This window comes from Pan paniscus, chromosome 7, assembly GCF_029289425.2.
Source record: "Pan paniscus chromosome 7, NHGRI_mPanPan1-v2.0_pri, whole genome shotgun sequence".
Taxonomy (NCBI): Eukaryota; Metazoa; Chordata; class Mammalia; order Primates; family Hominidae; genus Pan; species Pan paniscus.
Window position 1 is genome coordinate 125,813,281 of NC_073256.2, and position 21,966 is coordinate 125,835,246.

A 21,966-nucleotide genomic window follows, 5' to 3' on the forward strand; every position below is an offset into this window, starting at 1 on the left:
CAGGAGTGAGATGGTGATGCATAGGTCTAATAGAATGGATTTGGGGGTGGGCAGTTTTGTTAGACATTCTGCTGGGAAACTAGTCTTTTTTCCAAATAAAACCATGGTGCTGACCAAATAGGCCCTCTTAGGTACAAAAGAGAGTGTGATTTATGATCTCAAAGAGAAGATGACCACATTATGCTCAATGTGGCTGTTGGCCTTTAGGCCAATTTTAGCCGAGTAGTCAGCATGACCACAGAGAAAGATGACCAGTAAAGAAAATGACATTCTGGTCTGGTGACCGGAGTAAGATAGCTGAGAACTACAGGTCTGAACAAATGACTTAGCCACTTGTAACTACAGTAATGCTACCAAACTACCAAAGAGAGGGACTATTCAAAAATAAAAATTACATCAATAATAGACTAACATGCATAACGTGACATTCAGTATATCTTTGCATGAGTTTCCCATAATTTATTTATTGTAAATAAACACCTTTTTGAACATTTTTTTCAAGTAAAGGATTCAGTTATAGTCCTACTGTAGAAAGTAGAGTCTAGATGGTCTTCAGGGACTATCAGGTCACATTAAGAGTATTTAGGGACTCCTGGATATTTGGTAACCAAAAGAGATGTTTATGAAAATACATTTTTGCACGAGGAGTTACATTTACACAGATGTATGTGTCTATCAGAACAGAATATGCACTTTGGGGAAATTAAATACATATCACTTGAAAAAGTAGACTCTTAAGTATGGTTATAAATCTCAAAAAGAAACAGCTCTAATTTATAGCCCATGTGGGGTAATTCTGGGTGTACTCTTTCTGGATGTACTTTCCTTTTCACTGCTACAGCCACGGCACAGAGGGGTAATTATCAGTTTGCGAAATATACTGTGAAAGGATCAAAGCAATCTCATTGGAAATGTTTCCCAGAGACTCCCCTTTCCTTTCTAAAATAATATAACCGGGTATGAAATGATGGCTGGCACATTTAAAAACATATATATTACAAATGACAACAAACTTTAAAAAAAATAGACATGCCTAAATGCTACAGTTGTGCCAGCAAAGGGGGGACTGGGTACTGATTTTGGGGGAAGCATATTAATTATACAGTCTTTTAAAAATGTAATAAAAACAATGTTCAGTAGATTCGTAAAACAATTCCATATTAATCTGGTTTTTGGTAAATAAAATTCTAAGAAAAATTTCATTCTGAACAAGAGGCATCACAGTGAAGGTCTGGTGACATGGAATGAAGATTATTTTCTGGTGGCACGGAATGAATAATATTTCCACTTAAATAAAAAGGGATTATGGTTATGATCCACTAATTAGAAACAATGACATAATTTAAAAGCTTTGGTAAATTTTATAGGCGAGTTGTAGTGAGACCAACTTACTCTGATGGGTAACTGTCATAGTAAATAGGAGTTACAAGCTGTGTTACATAACGTGGGACACTAATTCACTATGACTAAGATCAGGACAAAGCAGACAGAAGATTCTAAGTAAATGGTTTGATGAAGATGCCAAATATTGCAAAATCAACTAGAATAGTATTATGTTCCATCCTGTGAAACAATGTACATTGTATAAATGCCATAAAGTTTATTAAATTTAAGAGGTTGCTTTAGTCCTTCACAATGTCTGAAGATATTAATTGAATTAAGTGAACCATAAAAAAAAGTACTCTAAAGTTCTCTGTGGACTAATTTGGCTTATATCCTGTGAAATAATGTACATTGTATAAATGCCATAAAATTTATTAAATTTAAGAGGTTGCTTTAGTCCTTCACAATGTCTGAAGATAATAATTGATTTAAGTAAACCATAAAAAAGATGTACTCTAAAGTGCTCTGTGGACTAATTTGGCTTATATCCTACCTCAAAGAAAATGTGGGCTTATTCAAAGTTTTTCCTGTATCAGTCTAGTTCATTCCGATTTATTGTCATTCCAACTCTTCAAACATAATCTTCCAGGAAAAAAACCAAATCACAATTTAGCTTCACATAAAAAAAATTATAGACATTTTCATTGTGCTGTTGATATCATTAAGTGAGATAATGCTTCCCGTGGTGTCTGACACATCTTATTCATAATGTGGGTACTAGTATAATCTAATATTTGGCTGCCTGGACATTTCCTTGGTATTTGTCACCAATATTGGGCAATGTTCAATCAGAAAAACTGGATTAAATATTTTAAACACATGTGAATGAAAATTTTCCCAATGAGTGAGAGAGGGAGAGGCAAAACTTTGAAGACGTCTTGTAAAGGAGGAGTTACAGAAGGTAAGATTGATGTTTATGTTTTCAGTGTTACAGTTTTATTTATAGAAGGTATTTTTTTATTTAGTTATAATTACATGTTATACAATGTTAAAGAATATAGAATTCTTGTCACTGACATACCAGTTTTTTCCTAAGTGTGCCTGAGGAAGGCAAGTTTTATTAGACATGCAAAATGTTATAATCTATAAGCAATCATTTTCCCCACTTCACAGTACTGTTGGTGACAAAATTTCTCCTAAATATATTTTTCTCATTAATATTTTATCTTTCATCTACGATCTGAACAACTGATCTCCATATGAATCACCTATCTTTGTTACCTGCTAGTGGCAGAAACTTGGGCAAATCATTTCACGTTAGGGCCTCAGGTTAGGAAATACGATATCCATTGGTGTTTTTTAAACTATGAGTCATGACCTCATTTCTGTGTCATAACAGTAGTTTTAGAAAATAAAATGTAGCTGACAGAATTTGAATAGAAAATGTAGAGGACAAGACACATGACAAAGCTAGTTTTTAAATTTTGTCTCAGTTTTAAATACATGTACACATACTATGTGACAATGCAAAACATATTCCTTTAGTATGAGTTGCAGGAAAAAGAAGTTTGAAAAATATTGTTCTCAAGATTCATCAGCCCATTCTAACTCGAAAATGAAATTACTCTATTTTCCAGCTTAGAAATTCTGAAAATGATGACTTTTAACTCAGTGTCATACGGCTTATTGCTTGACAGACAATAGTAGCTAGCTATGGGATATTTAGTTGAAGTGATTAGAAAATATGTATTCCCTCAATTAGCTGTAACCTTTAAAATCCATTGCAAGGCTTTAAAAACACCTCCTTGGGCTTTCCCAGAGGTTTTAGACCCCTCAAACAAACCAATGAAATGTTAAGTGTCAATAATTTCATGAAAATATTAAGTGTCTCTTGTATGCAACATATTGTAGTAAGGACTGAGAGAGAAAAAAATGAATTGGTATGGTCCCTGAATTCACTGAATTTATAATTTTTAGGAAAGTATCGGCTATAAAAAGAAAACATCCTATGCTTAACTAGAGTTCATATGTGTACTATTAAGAAATGTTATTCTTAATAATCATTAATATAAGCTGACATTTTTAATCTGACTCATTCATTCAATAAACATTTTACTGTCTCCAGGTATTTTTCTAGGCTGGATGTTCCAAGGTTGAAATAACAAAGTTGGTACTCTGAAGCAGCTTAAAGTGGTGTAAAATACAGAAAGTAAGCAAGTAAACAAACAAAAAATCAAATAGTGATAAGTGTCATTATGATGGATAGGCATTACCTAAGGGCTACTTTTTATTGGATGGTCAAGAGAGGTCTATGAGTAGATACACTTAAAACTGAGATATGAATGACAAAAGGAAGATGGTTTCTAGGAAAAGGAAAAAGCTGGGCAAATGCCAGATACAAGGCAGATAGGATCTTGGTCTGTTTGAGGAATAGGAAGTAGATGAGAATGGCTGGTGGCTAGTGAGGAGAGATAGAATAATAGGAGATGAGGTAGGAGAGGTAGACAAATGTCACCTGGTTGAGTAAAGCCTCGTAAACCATGGTAAAGTGTTTGAAGTACATTTTTATTGCCATGGGGAGCCATTTGAGGCCTATTGCCAAGGGACTTCTGCAGTCTGATTTTTTTTTTTTTAAGACCAGTAGGGTTGTTGTATAAAAAAACAGATTTTACACAGCAAGAATGAAACAAAGGTGGCTAGGAAACTATCACAATCATTCAGGAGAGACATAGTTGTGGCTTAGATTAAGGTAATAGCAATAGATATGAAAAGTAGATGAACTTTGGGAAGTGCAATATAGAATTTGCTGATAGACTAGATATGGGGGGTGGTGCCAAAAAAAGGAATCAAAGGTACTTGCTGTAATTTTAACTTGTGCAATTAGGTAAATGGTTTCCTCACCTATGACAGGGAAAAACAAGGTGGGAATGCGGAAGGTGACAGCAGGAATCCGCAGTTCTGTGTGGGATATGTTAACTTTGAGATGCGTATCAGCTAGCTATCTGAGTACGTCAAGCAACCAGACCAGGTTTTGGGAAGGTTTATCAGTTTGGGACTGATCAGCATATAAACAGTATTTCTAGACATAGGATGGTACCTCCATGAGAGTGCCACGCAGGGGCTTTAGCTGCAGCATCTGTTTTCATCTTGATTAACAACACAAGGTAGCTATTTTCTTTTTACACACATATTATTAGATTTTTATATATGAGCCTTTTTGATGTTTAGAGAGAAATAAGCTGAAAGTCACCCAGCTACTGAAAGGTAGAGCCTGGATTCAGATCTGGGAGAGTTCTTGTTCTTCCTATTGCACCAGGTTGCTTTACTGGAGCATTAAAATATGTGAATTTCTGAGTATTTTTTAACTTTTTGAATGAAAGATTTTTAAAAAGTCTGTTTAGAAAGAATGCCAGCTCATTCAGAATTGAATCCAAGTATATACATTCACTAGTCTTCTCTGTTGTTAAGTGACTTCTCTGGGGTATATGGCTTGATGGTTTTTTTTTCCTTTTTTTAAACAAACAAACAAAAAAACCTCTGTGGTTGACTGGAGCCGACAGGTGAGGAATGGAGAGATGTTGGTCAAATAGTACAAACTTTTGGTTGTAAGATGAATATGTTCTGGAGATCGAATGTACAGCACGGTGACTACAGTTATAATTCTGTATTGTATATTTTGAAGTTTGCTGAGAGATTTTTAAGTGTTCTCAACACACACACACGCACACACGGGAAATATGTACGGTGATAGATGTGTTAATTAGCTTGCTTGTGGTAATCATTTCACAGTGTATATTTACATCTAATCATTACTTTGTATACCTTAAACATACACAATTTCTGTCCATTACACCTCAATAAAGCTGAGAAAAAAAACCCTCCACTCTTTTGACTTGTGGGATAGGATTATTTCTACTTCTCAAATCAACTGCCCCTTCTTCACTGACCAATAACTTTCGGCTGCATTGCAGTGATTTTTAGTTTTTCCTCAGCTTACATATTTCCTCTACAATCTCATGTCCCCATTGCTTCAAATACTAAATATACGCTTATCATCCTCAAATTTTTTGCTTCCTGTCCAGACATTTCTCCTTAAGTCTAGGAGATGACGTCCAAAGTTTCCTAAAAGCAATTAGTCTGGTGGGAAAGGAGGCTCCCCCATCCACCCAGGAGTAATGAGGAGCGAAGTTCAGGAACCGTGAAGGTCTCATTCGTACATTCATTCCTTGTAAGTACTTACATACTTGCGACAGTTTGAAACCTAGTGTGGCATGCAGACATGGATGAAGCAATGACAGGCACGACGAGCGTTAATGAAGGGTATAAGCTAGCGCGAGGGCATTCAAGGGAACTTCAGAGCGCAAAGGAAGAATCCCACTTAGTCCCTCAAAACTTTAGAGTTTATCCGTTTAGTCGATTAAAAAGTGAACGGAAAGCAAATCCCATTAGGGAAGGAGGAAAGTTGGGGACAAATAAGGGATTCGTGCAGAAGGCTGCACTGCGGCCGGCCATGAAGAGAATAAGGGTACTTAAGGGAGTGTGAAGAGAATGAACACGCCTAGGTAGAAAAAACTGAAAAGCCAGGATTGACGGACACTAAAAACCCAGCATTTGTTAAAAATCCACGTCAAAACACACACACACACAAACACACACACACACACACACCTCACCCCGAGCCAGCACCGCAGCCCCGCCGGCAGCCAGGGTGTCCTGAGATTCCGGGAGCGCCACGCACCGCCCACCTAGCTCCGTCCACCGTCCAGCTCGCTCCGCCCCCTTCCCCGAAAGCCCCTCCGCAGAGCCGCGTGCACGTGCGTGGCGGATACCGCCCCCTCTGCTCTCTTGGCCAATGAGAAAAAGCTACGTTAACTCTTCACCGCCCAGTGGCGAGTCACGTGACTGCGTCTCCCCGCCCTCTCACCCCACTGCCTCTAGGTTCTGGGAAGATGGCGAAGGTCTCAGAGCTTTACGATGTCACTTGGGAAGGTAACTTCGGGTGGGGGCGGGTGCGGAAAGACTAAAAGCGCTGGGAAGCCGTTCGGGAGTACCCGCTGCTTTCGGGGAGCTGGGTTCTCTGGTCTCTTTTTGGTACCAGAGCCCTCACTGTACGGGCCAAGCTGAGATGGAGGCTGAGGCTGACCCTTTCCTTGGCCCGGACGCGTACTCTGCGGCGTTTCCCACGGTGTCTGCTCCTCGGTTGACCTGCCCTCCTCCGCGCCAGTCCAGCGTCCCGGGGCCGCTTTTATTTATGAAGCGGGCGGGAGGGACTTGGGGCTGGGGTTGGTGCACGCTAACTGGTTGCTGGGCGGTGCGGAAGAGGCGGAATAGGTGGTTACTGAAGCTTCTTTGGAGCCAAGAAACACAGGGCCTGTAAGGCCCTTTACTAAGTGGTGTGTAAGGATTACAGCTCTGTGCAGAAAAGCTGTGTAAAAGATGCGTGAACAAATGTGATTCTCATAAGCCACTCTACATTTAGTTTTCTCCTTAAACCCGGGTTTCCAGTTTCTTTTCCTTTTAGTCTAGTCTCTGTCCCACTCCTTCTCAAAACACATTTACACACACAACACAACTTCTTTCTTACTCCCTACTAGTAGTTTCTTTTCTGAAGGGAAAAATAACTGATTAACTCTGGGCTACGTAAGTGCTTACGTGTGATGGTCACTTTTCCCTATCCTTAGTTGATCTAGAGTGGGATGTGTTCTTTAAATCTGGGAACAGCCAAACCTTGGATCAATTCTGTGTGCTTAAGAAACTTGAGTTTCATTAAGGCGTGGAATTTGTGTAATTGGAATTCATATTCCCAGCATTTAACAAAATACAGGAGACTTCAGTAGCTAATTTGCTTAACGAATGCCTTCTTGGGATGTTTTAATAATGACCTGAAAACATGTGGACCGAAAGTTGTATTTTCTGTTTTATCGTGAATAAATATATCAGTTATTATAAAGTTGTAAATCCGTTACAAATAAAGCAAAATTTCTTTGTACTTGAACTGAATTAAATGATTTATTGACTTTATGGCCTCTAGCACATTGTGAATCTCAGTATTTATACCTGAATTGAGGGATTCCATTATATTAAACAACAGTGTTGATTTCTTACTGCAAAATCTTGGCTCTGTCAACACACAGTCCCCACTTCCAAGGAAGTCACAATCTAATGGAGAAAACAAACCTGTAAACACACAGTTTTAAAAGGCTTGTGTCACGGTATCTTCCGTAAGCTGAATTGTAGATAAATGGCTGTTATTTTTAATGCTTTTTAAAAAATGTTTTAAATATTACATAATTTTTAGAAAATGCTATTATGAAGGTATGTTCATTATAGGTTTCCTAGATGATAGTAGCATATATAAAATCCTGAGGGACGAGTAGCTTTATACTACCAACAGACAAGGTGATTTAACTGAGTAACTTGGACCTTACCCTGTGGTCATTCTAAAGAGGATTGATGTAATTAATTTGGAATAATAAATAATAACTACTACACAAATTTGTAGGAACAAAGAAAACATTTTAAAGTGCTTTGTAAACTGTTAAGTACTATATAAAAGGATGTGTTACTATTAGCTAGTGCTAATATGATTATGTCCTTCCTCTGTATGATCTGGCCGTTGCCCATGTCTCCAGCTTTATCTTGAGCCCTTCTCCCTCTCACTTTGTGAGCTGCCTATGCTGGCCTTTGTTGAATACCCTAAATTGCCATGCTGCTTCTTAAAGCTGGCACATGCTAGTCCTTCCACTGGGAGTGTTCTTCCCTCCTTGCCTCACTCTTGCCCCCCTTAAACTTTATCATTTATCAATTCCCCACAAAGCTCACCTACTACAAAAAAGCCTTACTTGACCACTCTACTACCCCCTTCCCTTTCCTCATCCCCCACCAAAATTGAAAAAAAAAACCCAAACAACAAAATGAAGCAACAAAACACACCTGCAATCCTTCGATTATGTATTCTATTCTAATACTATTGAAGCACTTACCCAATTGTGTTTTGTTTTAAAATTTTGTCTCTCCTAAGATGAACGGGACCAGGCCTGTTTCTTCACTGTCACTTCCCTAGAGCCTGACACATGGGGGCGGAGCTCAGTAATTATTTGATGACTAAATGAATTGTTAATGGGATTAATAATAAACACTAACACATTGTCAGAAAAGATTATAAGCCATTTTTCTAGCGTTGAAATAATTTCTTTAGTATCTTAGATACAGGTTTTAGTATCTTAGATGAAGTTAGGCAACTCGCTTAAGTAATAGGATACAGTTTGCTCACTAGTAAAATGAAGGTTTAGACCTTTCCAGAATTAAAATTCTAACTTAAGGAACTTTTAAGAAAAGAGTATTCTAGATTTTTATTTCAGAGACCTATGATAACAAATTTTTAGGATGAAGGGTGATGGGAAGATTCTCAGGGATAATGTTTTGTTCAGATTTTTTGGGGGCGTGTGTGTCAGAGGTGTGTCCTTAGGAATTCTACTGAACAGTGTTGTGAATTGGTTAGTTCGGAATGCTATAATTCTTGTGATAGGAAAATTTATCACTTGTTTATAAAAGACCTATGTAGTAAGTTTAACACTTCCACATCTGTGTTAGACTCTGCTAATAGACTATTTGGTTTGTTTCTTCAGCCAATTGAAAGTGATTGATACTTATTACATAGGGAAGTTATTAGATATTTGGAGGTGGGAAGGAGAATTTAGAGTTGTAAGGAGAATATATTCAAGTTTCCTGAGAATATGATATTTGGGCAGGACATGGATAGGATGCCTAGAACAATGCCAGGCATATAATAGGTATTAAATGAGTATTTGTTGAAAAAAAAAAGTGTGAGAAATGTTTGAGAGCATTTTAGTTGTTAATGTTCACTGCCCCTACTTCCTCTCTTTTTATTCAGTCCTTCAAACCTCACTTTGGTTTCCATGCCCTACCACTCCACTAAGATCTCTAGGAGACCTAATAATAACGTATGTATTTTGTATACTTCTACTACTTTTGCTGTTGTAGATCACTCCTCTGTGAAAAAGTCTTTCTTTGCTTTAATAACATTCTTCTTGTTTTCTTATTTCTTTTTGGGCCTTTCCTTTGTTGAGTTCTCTACATCCATTTGCTCATTTTTTGGTGTTTCAGTGTTTCTTAGTCATCGTCCTAATCTGTTATTTGTGGTTTCTAAGTTTAAGATCAGTAGACTTTAAATTAATAAAAGCGTGTCATGTGGTCTGATGAAATTGTGCAAAATTTAGTGCATGTGTAAACATACATATTTCTGGGAAAAGATGGTTCAAAATTCTCATTAGCTTTGAAGATACCTAAAATAGATTAAATGACATCTGTGGGCAATCTTATCCACATCTAACTTTAGCTATCAATTAGCCTATATAGTAAATAACACATTTAACATGTATTTGAGTACTTTGCACCAGGCACTGTTCTAGTTCTGAGGGTATAGTGCTAAGTAAGACAGGCAAGGCACCAGATTTCAAGGGACATACCCTCAAATTTCACTCGTAAACTGAATATCCATATTTCCAGTGTTCTACAGGGCACATGTAATGGATGTTTCACAATTAATGAAACTCAAAACTGAACTCATCATCTTCCTTTTGCCTTCTGCGTCCAACACCACCGCTGTCACCACTTACTCTTTTCTGCATTTTCCCTAGAAAAGTAGATAGCACTGTGTATCTCCCCTCATTCATAAACAACTTCTGCTCAGCTTTTAAGATATAGATCTATGAGACTTCAAAGCCTGGAAAGTACAGATATGTATGGGAATGAAGTATATGCTTTGCAAAAGTCACTTAATGAAAGGTAAGAGCTGGAAAGGTAGGTTGGTGCCTTGAATGCTAGACTAAGAAGTTCAGACTTCTTTTTTGTATATAGATAGGAGCCAAGGTCCTAATTTCAAAAAGAAAAAATCAGTGGCTGTTTTCATTAAACTTTTGCATGTTAATATAGAACAGGGCCTTTTCTTTGGTAGAGATCCCCTGATTGAAATTTCTTGTCATGTTTAATAAACCATTTTTGGTTTTGCTTTCTTTAACGTGGAGCAGGAACATAAAATCCCTAATATAGAAGCTTCAGTGCACAAGTCTTTCAGATTTTTGTTATTTTTCTCATAATATTTTAAATTAACTCCCCATATTTAATATGACAGCAGTTTTTCAGAGCTATTTGTTTTTATGGGGTCTTTTCAAAGCATCCAACTTTGTTTTTTAGAAACCAGTCTCCTTTCGCACTTAAGTTTTCTTTGGCTCTTAATATTTCATTATACTATATAATTACGTTAAATTTAACTGGCATGAACTGGTTTGGATACAGGTAGCTAAATTTTTAAAATGTAATAACTATTGGAAACAATTAACCAAGAGCTAGCTGATGTGACTTACTAGCTAAGAGCTTCTAAAATCTTAGTGGCCATGATTATTATGTTTTACAGAAAGCAATTCTTTGAGTTGATTCTAACAGGAAAATGATAAAGATAATTTTTACTGAACCTCATTAATCTCTCCATCATATTTTAATTACATGTTTACATTCTTTACACACAGAGATCTCAGTCCTTCTGTTGACCAGCCATAGTGGTGAGAATCAGAAAACAAGCTCTCAGTAAATGCTCATTTGTTCAGTAAGTGAATGCTAGGACATGAAGCTTGTTTTTGAAGTTTGATCCACTATTGTATGTAATAATGGTAATAATAATGATGAAAATAGTATATGAAACATTTTGTATATGTTATCTCTTTTAGTCCTCACATGTATCTTATGAGATAGGCTTTATTTCCGGTTTACAGATGAGGAAGCAAACGAGAGGTGAAATGACTTGTCTAATATCCCACAGCTAGTAAAAGGGAGTGATGTGATTTGAGCTGCTCTTACACACTTCTCCCCCACTGAGTTATTAACTAATTAAGTTCATCCACCTAGGCTGTCATTCTGTTATTCTTCTAATATGCCAAATTAGTTTCTTTCTCCAGAATTTAGATTTGCTGTTTATGGTTGGCTCCTTCTCATTCTTCTCTTAGCTTGAAAATGACCTTCTTAGAGAAGCCTTCTCTGACCACCCTTTCCAAAAGCTCCTCCTTTCTCCCGATCTCCTGACTTTATCATATGGTCTTTTAGTTTTATTTGTATAATTTCACTATCTGAAGTTATGTGGATTTTCATCTTTTTACCCTATTATACTCTAAGCATTATGAGTATATAGGAACTTTATCTTTTTCTTTCTTTCTTTATCCTCAGTGCCCAGATCAGGCCTGGCACATAGGCATTTAGGAAATATTAGTTGAGTGATGAAGAACTCCAATATTTACTCCAAGAAGTAAATATTAGTGAAATAATGAAGTATAGTTCCAGTCATACACTATACTGCCTCAAAGAAGGTAGGAATCATTGGGTATCTTAAGAATTTACATTGTAATGAAGTAAATCTTTAGAAGTATCTGGTAGTAATTTACAGATTGAATTTGGGTTGAGAGATCAGTTTGGAAGCTATCCTAGCAATTTTAGCATGGGGTGATGAAAGCCTGGGCATGGATAATAGCAGTGGAAATAGAGTAGAAGATGTAAATCTTCGAAATACTTCAAAACAATCCACAGGACTTAGATAACCAAAGTGGGAGTCAGAAACAGCACTAAAAAATGGAATATCAGGTAGTATTAACAGAAGGTGGAATTAACAGAAATGTGAACGTTGGGAAGGGAGGCCATATTTTTAGGAAATGAAGATGACTTGATTTTCGGATGCTGTGATTTTGAGGTAATGAGCTATCAAAGGTGAAAACATGTTTTCTTCAAGATGGTTTTATTTTTACAAATAATTTTTTTAGATAAATGTATTTAAGGCATTTCTAAAAGTAGTATGTGGTTAATAGTGCTACAAATGTATTTATTACAGCAGCACTCAAGAGTGTGGCAGGGTCAGCTATGTAAGGTGTATAGCTTAAGGTGTTTATAGGTAAAATGTTGCTTGTTTTGTAAAAGTTATATTTTCATACACAAACAGTGTTTCTTGTTTTGTGTTCAGCTATTATATTTTAATATGTGACTGTGTGTCAGACTGCCGTTCTTAGAAGTTATGCTTTAAAAAAACGTTCTCTTTCCTATGAGTGTTTTTTCACAATAAGAAACACCTTTTACAAATTAACTCATACTCAATTAAGTATACATATACATGAATCTTTGAGTGTATGTATAAACTGAAACCAAAGTTGCATTTACAAAGGATTCTTATGAGTATTGCTTCCATTCTGTTCATTTTGTTTCATTCTCCCCCACTGCCCCCCCCCCACCCCCAACAGATGCTGGAAGAAATCCACTGAATCGATTTTATACCCTATTCATGGATTGTAATACACAGTTTGAAAAATACGTCTTCTGGAGCTCTGTGTGCATTAAAATAAATTAACCCTTTCCTTTTTCAAATCAGGTTGCCTTTTCTTTTAGAATAGCTGTTCCCCACAGCCTGCAGCCAATCTGACTAGATACATTTATGGGACCATGAATAATTTAAAATTTATTATCCTGTAATTATCAGCCTTTTAAAAGAATATGCTGGTTTATGTAAATGAATCTGTAAGTGGTATTTCCGAATATATAAAAAAATGAAGTGGAAAAGATACAGGATTGGAGGAAGTAGTTTTGGACTAAAGAAATCATAATTAAGTAGCAGGCATATTTTTCCATCTCTCAGAGGCCACCTCACTGCAGTGACATCTCATGCAAGTTGTCATGGAAGGAATAAACAGAACAATCATAGCCACTCTCTTAACCTTTGACCTTTAGCTCATCTCACAGGGTTGCACAGTAGTTAATAAAATGTACAAGCAAGCAGTGAGAAACTTACTTACATAGTATGTAATAAAATGACCTTGGCTTTGAGGAGCGAGCTTTTTGCAGGAAGGTGAAAGGGTAAAATGAAAGTTTTAAGCCACCTTTGAGGAAAGAGTGAGGGAAGAGCCTTTATTTCTTGTGAGAGGCTGAAACAGTTACCAGATTTTTTAAAAAAATAAAAGTAACTAGAATTTTTGTAGGGCTTCACATTTTATAAAATGCTTTACACGAATTTTCTAGTGTTTGGTGTCCTAAACTCAAGGGCCAAGCAGATGAAAATACATGTAGTTGGGTGAAAGACAATAGTGGTGCCTATGAAGAACTGGTAAGTGTATACCCTTATCTAAGAGTAATCAAAATCAACTTAAAAACAAAAATATCCAAACTATTGTACGAACCAAGCAACTTTATATATATTTTATGTAATCTTAACTGCTCATCCCTAAGCTAAAGGTAATATTATCTCTATTCATTGGTATTGGAAACTAAGTACAGATTCGGTAAGTTATGTAAGGTCATGTAAAAGATGGAGTTTAGATTCAAACCAAGTATATCAAGTCCATGTTCTTTCCAGTGTACTATACGTCCTCTATGACTGGTGATATGGTTTGGCTCTGTGTCCCCACCCAAATCTCATCTTGTAGCACCCATAATTCCCATATGTTGAGGAGGAGACCCACAGTGAGATGATTGAATCATGGGGACAGGTCTTTCCCATGCTGTTCTCATTATAGTGAATGGGTCTCACAAGATCTCATGGTTTTAGAAACAGGAGTTTCTCTACACAAGCTCTCTTTCTTTGCCTGCTGCCATCCACGTAGGATATGACTTTTTCCTTCTTGTCTTCTGCCATCATTGTGAGGCCCCCCCAGCCACATGGAACTGCAAGTCCAGTTAAACCTCTTTCTTTTGTAAATTGCCCAGTCTCGGGTACGTCTTTATCAGCAGTGGGAAAACGGACTAATACAACCGGTTTCTTTTCTTTGAACTGTTTACTCCTTTCCAGTTTATCTTCTGGGGCTTTTTGTTTTGGTTTCAAATTTATTTATTTTTAAAATTGACATATAAAATTTAAAATTCTAGTGGTTTCTTTTTTTTGGCACCAGAATGATTTTCCTGTCAGACAGCCATGATTGTGTTGCTTTTCTTTTGCTCAGCATTTTTAAGTTGTTCTTCTGTATCTTTAAAAACAAACTTTAAAGTTCTTTAGTATGAAATAAAAGTCTTCCAAGAAACTCACTCTTCTTACTTCTTATACACTCATTTCCTGATCCTAGTGTGTTTATTTAATTCCCAGCTACCAGTAGTTCTTTCTGTATAGGATAACTTACTTTGTTATATGCCTTTTGAACTCCTTTTTCAACCTTTAAGAGACAGGGGTCTTGCTCTGTTGCTCAGACTGGAGTGCAGTGGTGCAATCACAGGTCACTGCTGCATCAACCTCCAGGCTCAAGTGATCCTCTCACGTCAGTCTCCTGAGTAGCTGGGACCACAGGCGGGTGCCACCATGCTGCCTTTTTTTTTTTTTTTTTTTTTTTGAGACAAAGTCTTGCTTTGTCGCTCAAGCTGGAGTGCAGTGGCACGATCTCGGCTCACGCAATCTCTGCCTCCTGGGTTAAAGCGATTCTCCTGCCTCAGCCTCCTGAGTAGCTGGGATTACAGGTGTGTGCCACCACAGCTGGCTAATTTTTGTATATTTAGTAGAGACAAGGTTTCGCCACGTTGGCCAGGCTGGTCTTGAACTCCTGGATCAAGTGATTGTCCTACCTTGGGCTCCCAAAGTCCTGGCATTACTGATGTAAGCCACCGTGCCTGGCCCATTCATCACTTCTAAAGATAGTCATAATACCAGTTGTAATGCTGTTTCAGTCTTCTAAAGGATCTGTTGCCCTTGTTCAATTAATTTTCTACTTTATCAAATTTGAGATACCACAGACTTCTACATGATTGTGAGTTTATTTTCCTTACCTAAAAAGCTGATTTTGTCTTGTCAGGTTTTTGACATCTATCGGATGTGTATGTGTGTGTCTGGGTACATATACACTTAAATGTCATGTTATTTTTTTCAGAAATGAGAGATAAAATGAGAAAATGGAGAGAAGAAAACTCAAGAAATAGTGAGCAAATTGTGGAAGTTGGAGAAGAATTAATTAATGAATATGCTTCTAAGCTGGGAGATGATAGTAAGTTCTTTTATTACATTCAGGCTCAGTACATGCCTCATTCATGGGCCCTTTTTTTTTTTTTTAACTGTTCTTTCATTTATGATTTTTCTACTTGTCATATTAATTTTCTCTGTGACTTTTTGTCCCAAGAATTTTAATGATAGTTTATTTTGAGAAGGATTTATAATTGCTTGGTAGTAGTAAGCTATCAAATAGGCATTTTGTTTTAAAGCTCACAGGGCTGCCAAATGTCTGGCCAAAATGTATTGTGTACGGACTCTTTTAGAACAGTAAAACTATTAAATAATTGGAGATTTTAACCTTACATTAACATATTTTACACTGCTGAAACATGTAAGAATGCATTCTTCCCTTAGTTTCAGAGATAATACAATAAATCAGTTTTCAGTTATAAGTAATGTTCTCTAGAAATATCAGAAACTAGAATTCATTAATTTCCATTTGGGTTTGTTTTAATATTAAATTCAGTTTTTTTCCCCCTTTATGTGTATCTAGTTTGGATCATATATGAACAGGTGATGATTGCAGCACTAGACTATGGTCGGGATGACTTGGCATTGGTAGGTATTTAAATGAAGTATATATTTAATTTGCTTCATCAATTGTATACCGTAGTTAAGACTTAATGTATGGCTTATATGGAATGCTTTCTATAGCTAGTTTTGAGTGCTACTCTGAACAGTAAGTGGAACTAACTAGATATTTTAGGACAAAGTATCTTATATCTTTTTATTAGTCCTGAGAAGTAGCTGTTTAGTATCCCAGTTTTACTGAAAAGATTTAGTTACTGAATTTTATCTGCTTAGTAAGTGACTTATCCTATTTTATAGAGTTTAAAATAAGAAAGTTTAAAACAATTTTGTATTTTGTGTTATTGAATGACTTTCACAGAATGTAATGTTCAATACTGTTACACAATATTATAAACATATCTGACATAAGAAAATCCCGACGTATAGAACATAACATAAAATACTAATAATGTTTGGCCAGGCGAGGTGGCTCACACCTGTAATCCCAGCACTTTGGGAGGCTGAGGCAGGCAGACCACCTGAGGTCAGGAGTTCGAGACCAGCCTGGCCAACGTGGTGAAACCCCGTCTCTACTAAAGATACAAAAAATCAGCCAGGCGTGGTGGAGCGTGCCTCTAGTCCCAGCTACTCTGGGGGCTGAGGCAGGAGGATCGCTTGAACCTGGAAGGCAGAGATTGCAGTGAACTGAGATTGTGCCACTGCACTCCAGCCTGGGCAACAGAGCGAGACTCCGTCTCAAAAAAAAACAAACGAACAAACAAACCTAATACCGCTTTTAAAGTAACACTGTAATGGTAGCTATGTTTTTGGACTCATGCTAGGAACGAAGCTAAATGCTTTACATCATGATTTTATTGAGCCTTCATAATTATTTCTTGATTTGATTTGTGTTTGATGTTATTATTATATTTATTTTATAAATCAGAAAGCAGAGGCATCTGTTAATGTTGTTCCTATCATCTTGAATTCTTAAGTACCGCTTCATGCTGCCTCTGTATTTAAACTGAAAGAAAATATGCAAAAACAAAAAATTGAAATACCTGAAAAAAATTCACATCTGAATTAGTATTGTCCTTTTCAAGGTTGGGTTGGCTATACATGTAATTCTAGTGGAGCTGTTAGTGATGAAAACATTCCACAAAACCTTTGTTGGATTACCTTCAGAACCTATGAGACATAGTCTTTTGAATATTCATAGAGGTGACAGTTTTATATCTTGAGAGAGGTTTTTATTTTTATTTTTTTGAAATAGCCAAATATCACTTGATAAAGTAGGAAGTCAAATTAGATAACACTATTGATTAATAAAGCAGTATACCCAATTAAACAGTAACTTTTTAATGGTTAAGATTATTTATACAGTTAGCTTGCTTGACTGACCAAGTAATATGATTTTGCTTGATATCAAAGAAATAAATGAACATATCTTCACTTTTGACTAACTTGAATATTTTTCTTAGTGTGGCAGATTTCAGCCACAAACTTTGAAGCTGTATTTCCAATTCATATTAAAACTTATTTTATTACCAGTTAATAGTTTCATCAGTAGTTAATGGCATTGTTTTGGTCACACATGCATTAATATGCTTCAGTGGACTATTTGTATCATCTTTAACATTTCTAGGACTTCCAAAACTTTGAATCCTTCATATGTTGCTGAGAATGTAGATACTCAATAAATATTTGATTATTTATTTAGTCAAGTTGATGAGTCAATTATGGATACTTGTTCAAAAAAATTGGTATTCCATCCGTTTAATGTCTGTATTTTCTGACCCCAAATCAGGATATGTTGATTGAAAGGATGATTGATTGGCTGGGCGCGGTGGCTCATGCCTGTAATCCCAGCAGTTTGGGAGGCCAAGGCAGGCGGATCACCTGAGGTCAGGAGTTCGCGACCAGGCTGGCCAACATGTTGAAACCCCGTCTCTACTAAAAATACAAAAATGAGCTGGGTGTGGTGACAGGCGCCTGTAGTCCGAGCTACTTGGGAGGCCGAGGCAGGAGAATCGCTTGAACCCAGGAGGTGGAGTTTGCAGTGAGCCAGGATTGTGCCACTGCATTCTAACCTGGGTAACAGAGCAAGACTCCATCTCAAAAAAAAATAAGAAGGGTTGGCTGATTAATATAAAATTTCAACAGGGCAAAATTAAACAGTGTTTATGTTATTTGCTAGGAACTTGAGATGACTACTAAAAAACTTAGTTCTTACCAGGAGAATGCTTATGCTGTAATTAGGAAGAAAATGCCAGGCGCTGTTGTCATTTAAGTAGGGGCCTGACACATTATAGAAGTAGTTTTTAAGGAGGAATAATATGATATTAGTACTTAAAGAGTTATTAGTGGTTCTCATAATCTGTTCATTTTCCTGGTTAAGAGCATGATCAGTTTCTGAGAACTGATTGTTGCCTTCACTGTAATGTCATAGTGCTTCTTTCAATCCATTATTTGTTACTGATTAATTTCACTTCATGTTATTAGATGACACTAATGAAATTATTCAAGAAAACACATTGAAGACTATATAGGCCATCCATTGTAGCCGATTTAGTATAAATAATGTAATTACTACTCAACCCTTATTTTTTCAGTTTTGTCTTCAAGAGCTAAGAAGACAGTTCCCTGGCAGTCACAGAGTCAAGCGATTAACAGGCATGAGATTTGAAGCCATGGAAAGGTAACCAAATCTTATCAACTGGCAGGCATGGAGCCTGTTAATCATGGTGGTGTTAATTTTTTTTTTTTATTTCAGACATTCTAGAGTGTGTGGAATACTGTCTCAATATGGCTTTAATTTACATTTTTTGATGACTAATGAGGTTGAAAACCTTGTCATGTTTGCTTAGATATTCAAATAACTTCTTTTTGAAGTATCTTCTTTAGTCTTTACCCATTTAAAAAATTGGGTTATTTCACCTTTTTTACTGCTGATTTGTAGGAGGTCTTTATATATTCTGGATAAAAGCTTTGTCAGATATATGTGCTGTGAATATTTCTCCCTATTCTCTTGCTTGAATATTTTATTTTCTAAATGGTGCCTTGTGAAGTAGAGAAGTTTTTAGTTCTGATGAAGTTCAGTTTATCATTTTTTTTTAATGCTTAGTCATTCTTTTGTCCTGTCCAATAATTCTTTTCTAATGTTTCAACAATATTCGGTAGTGTTTTCTAGACAATAGGAACATTTAAATTATGATTATTTTTAGTTTGTAAGAGTGCTTTCAGACTATTTTTCTTTTTGCCGTCTTTTAAAATTTTATTTTCAGTACTTCTAGATAATTGATTGTGCTGTACAGTTTAACTGTGTCCTTATATTCTGCCTATTATGTCTATTAATTATTAACAAAGGAGTATGGAAGTCTCCAACTTTAATAGTGGATTCATCTATTTCTCCTTGCAGTTCTATTAGTTTTTGCCTCACGTATTTTGATGTTCTGTTGTTAGTCACATAATAATAAGGATTGTTGTGTTTTTCTTGAGAATGAGCCCTTTATATTATGTAATGCCTGTCTTTATCCCTACTGGTTTTTCTTGCTCTGAGGTCTGCTTTGTCTGAAACTAATAGAGCTCCTGAGCTTTCTTTTGATTAGTGTTATAGCATATCTTTCTCCATCCCTTTGTTTTTATTCTGTTGTATCTTTGTATTTAGAGGGTTTTGTGTAGACAGCATTTAGTTGGGTCATGTTTTTAAATTCACTTTGATAGTCTCTGTCTTTTCATTGGTATACTTAGACCATTTACATTTAAAGTGATTATTAATAAAGTTGTTTCATTATCTGCCATATTCATAACTATTTTCTATTGATTGCTCTTGTTATTTTTTCTTTTGTCATTTGTTTTCTGCCTTCTCTGATTTAATTGAGCATTTATAGAATTTCGTATTTTCTCTCTCTCAGTGTATCAGTTATACTTCTTTTTAAATTTTTTAAATAGCTGTCTGAGAGTTTGCAATATATATTTAGAACTATCCAAGTCAACTTTCAAGTAACACTATACTGATTCACAGTTAGGGCAAATACCTTACAACAGAGTATTTTTAATTCTTCTCTTTTGTCATTTGTAACACTGCTTTCATTCATTTTACTTATTCATAAATCATAATCACCAAATATATTGTTGCTGTTACTACTTTGAGCAAACTGTTATCTGATCGATTAAGAATAAGTAAAATTTTATTTTACCTTTATTTATTCATTTTCTAATGCTCTTTCTTTCTTTATATATTAGAACCTTCCAAAGGTTCTAACCAATATTATTTTCCTTTTCTCTGAAGAGCAGCTTTTAACATTTCTTGAAAGGCAGGTCTGCTGACAGCAAATTGCTTTAATTTTTGTTTGTCTGGAGTATATTTCTCTGTCACATTTAATGGGCAGTTTCTCAGGATACAGAATTCTAAGTTGGTTTTCTCTCAGAACACTTTAAATATTTCCCTCTACTCTTTTCTTGTTTACATGGTTTCTGAAGAGAAGTCTGATATAATTCTTATCCTTGTACCTGTATAAGTAATGTGTTTTTTTCTTCTGGCATCTTTTAAGATTTTCTCTTTGTTTTTGATTTTCTGTAATTTGAATTTTATATGCGTAGGTGTAGATTTTTTGCTATTTATTCTGCTTGATGTTCTTAGAGCTTACTGGATCTGTAGTTTTGTGTCTATCATAAGTTTAGGAAAATTTTCAACGATTAAACATTTTCTATATTTCTTTCTTTTTTCCCTTCTAGTATTCCATTACATATATATGACATCTTTTGTAATCGTACACACTTCTTGGATATTGTGTTCTATTATTTTTCTCTTTTTATTTCAATTTTGAAAGTTTGTATTGATAATTCTTCAACCTCCTGACTCTTTTGAGTTATGCCCAATCTACTGATAAGCCCAAGCCCATCAAAGGCATTCATCATTTCTTTTGCATTGTTTTTGATTTCCAGTATTTTCTTTTGATTCTTTTTTAGAGTTTCCATCTCTGTTTACATTACCCATCTGTTTTTGCATCTTGTTTACTTTTTCCATTAGAGTTGTGAAAATACATGTCATTGTTTAAATTCCTAGTCTGTTTATGCCAGTACTTCTACCATATCTACATCTGGTCCTGATGCTTGTTCTGTCTTCAACTTGTGTGGCTAGTTTTTACTTTTGTACTTTGGACAAATTGAATCAGTATTTTTTTAAGGGAAATTTTCTATAAGTACTATATACATGATTTGCTTTACTTAACAAAATAAGACTGTAGTAAACGTTTACTGTTATATGAAGATGGAAGACTTCGGTAACGATTATAAATGCATTTAAAGCAATTATAAATGCATTTAAATTAAAATATTAAAGCCAGTTTAATTTTTTTCTGTATTTACTATTTATCACTATATTTTTAAGGTAATAATTGTAGATGTTTCTTTTTCTTTTTAAATAGATATGATGATGCTATACAGCTATATGATAGGATTTTACAAGAAGATCCAACTAACACTGTAAGTTGGCAGATTGTCTTGAAAAAAATCTAAAGTTTAATTTAAAAGATAAAATTAATTCATCGAGGAAATAATGGAAAGATACATAAGGAACTAGGTCTTATATTTTTAATTTTTAATTAAAAAATATTTTTATTTTTTATTTTAAATAGTTCATGATGGGCCACAGTTTATTTTAAATAGATTTAAGACTCTCCAATAAAATTTGACTTCTCACCCTCACCAACAGGGTGAAACCCCATCTCTACTAAAAAGCAAAAATTAGCTGGGCGTGGTGGCACGTGCCCGTAATCCCACCTACTCAGGAGGCTGAGGCAGGAGAATCCCTTGAACCTGGGTGGTGGAGGTTGCAGTGAGCTGAGATTACGCCACTACACTCCAGCCTGGGAGACAGAGCAAGACTTCGTGTCAAAAAAAAAAAAAAAAAGAGACTTCTAGAAGATACCGTATTAGAGAAGGGGCTAGTTGAGATTTGGAAAGAGTAGACTATGTGTTTGCATAAAATATTTTGAAGTTTATGAAATACTAAATTGTTTAATTTGTGCAGTTACTTTTTAGTTGTCTTAATGAAAAAAGAAGCCATTTCAATAATTAGTATATGGAATTAATGAAGGCATTTTATTTTGTTT

At 35.7% G+C, this 21,966-nt stretch overlaps 1 protein-coding gene and 1 long non-coding RNA gene across 3 annotated transcripts in view; one reads left to right on the plus strand and one right to left on the minus strand.

Moving 5' to 3' along the window:
* LOC117981488 (uncharacterized) overlaps nt 1-6,101 on the minus strand; it is a 189,094-nt gene extending 182,993 nt beyond the window's left edge. The window contains exon 1 of one of the 2 annotated variants that reach the window (XR_004673035.3): nt 5,997-6,101. This is a non-coding gene — a long non-coding RNA (uncharacterized LOC117981488). Of the gene's footprint in view, nt 1-5,991 lie in introns of both variants that reach the window. The other variant, XR_004673036.3, reaches the window with a different exon arrangement.
* A 106-nt stretch (nt 6,102-6,207) lies between these two features.
* Nucleotides 6,208-21,966, plus strand: part of EMC2 (ER membrane protein complex subunit 2) — a 46,223-nt gene continuing 30,464 nt past the window's right edge. The window contains exons 1-5 of the mRNA XM_034966485.3: nt 6,208-6,312; nt 15,222-15,335; nt 15,834-15,898; nt 18,463-18,548; nt 21,280-21,337. Of these exons, the coding sequence (XP_034822376.1) occupies nt 6,273-6,312; nt 15,222-15,335; nt 15,834-15,898; nt 18,463-18,548; nt 21,280-21,337 (363 nt within the window). The 5' untranslated portion in view covers nt 6,208-6,272. The remainder of the gene's footprint in view (nt 6,313-15,221; nt 15,336-15,833; nt 15,899-18,462; nt 18,549-21,279; nt 21,338-21,966) is intronic.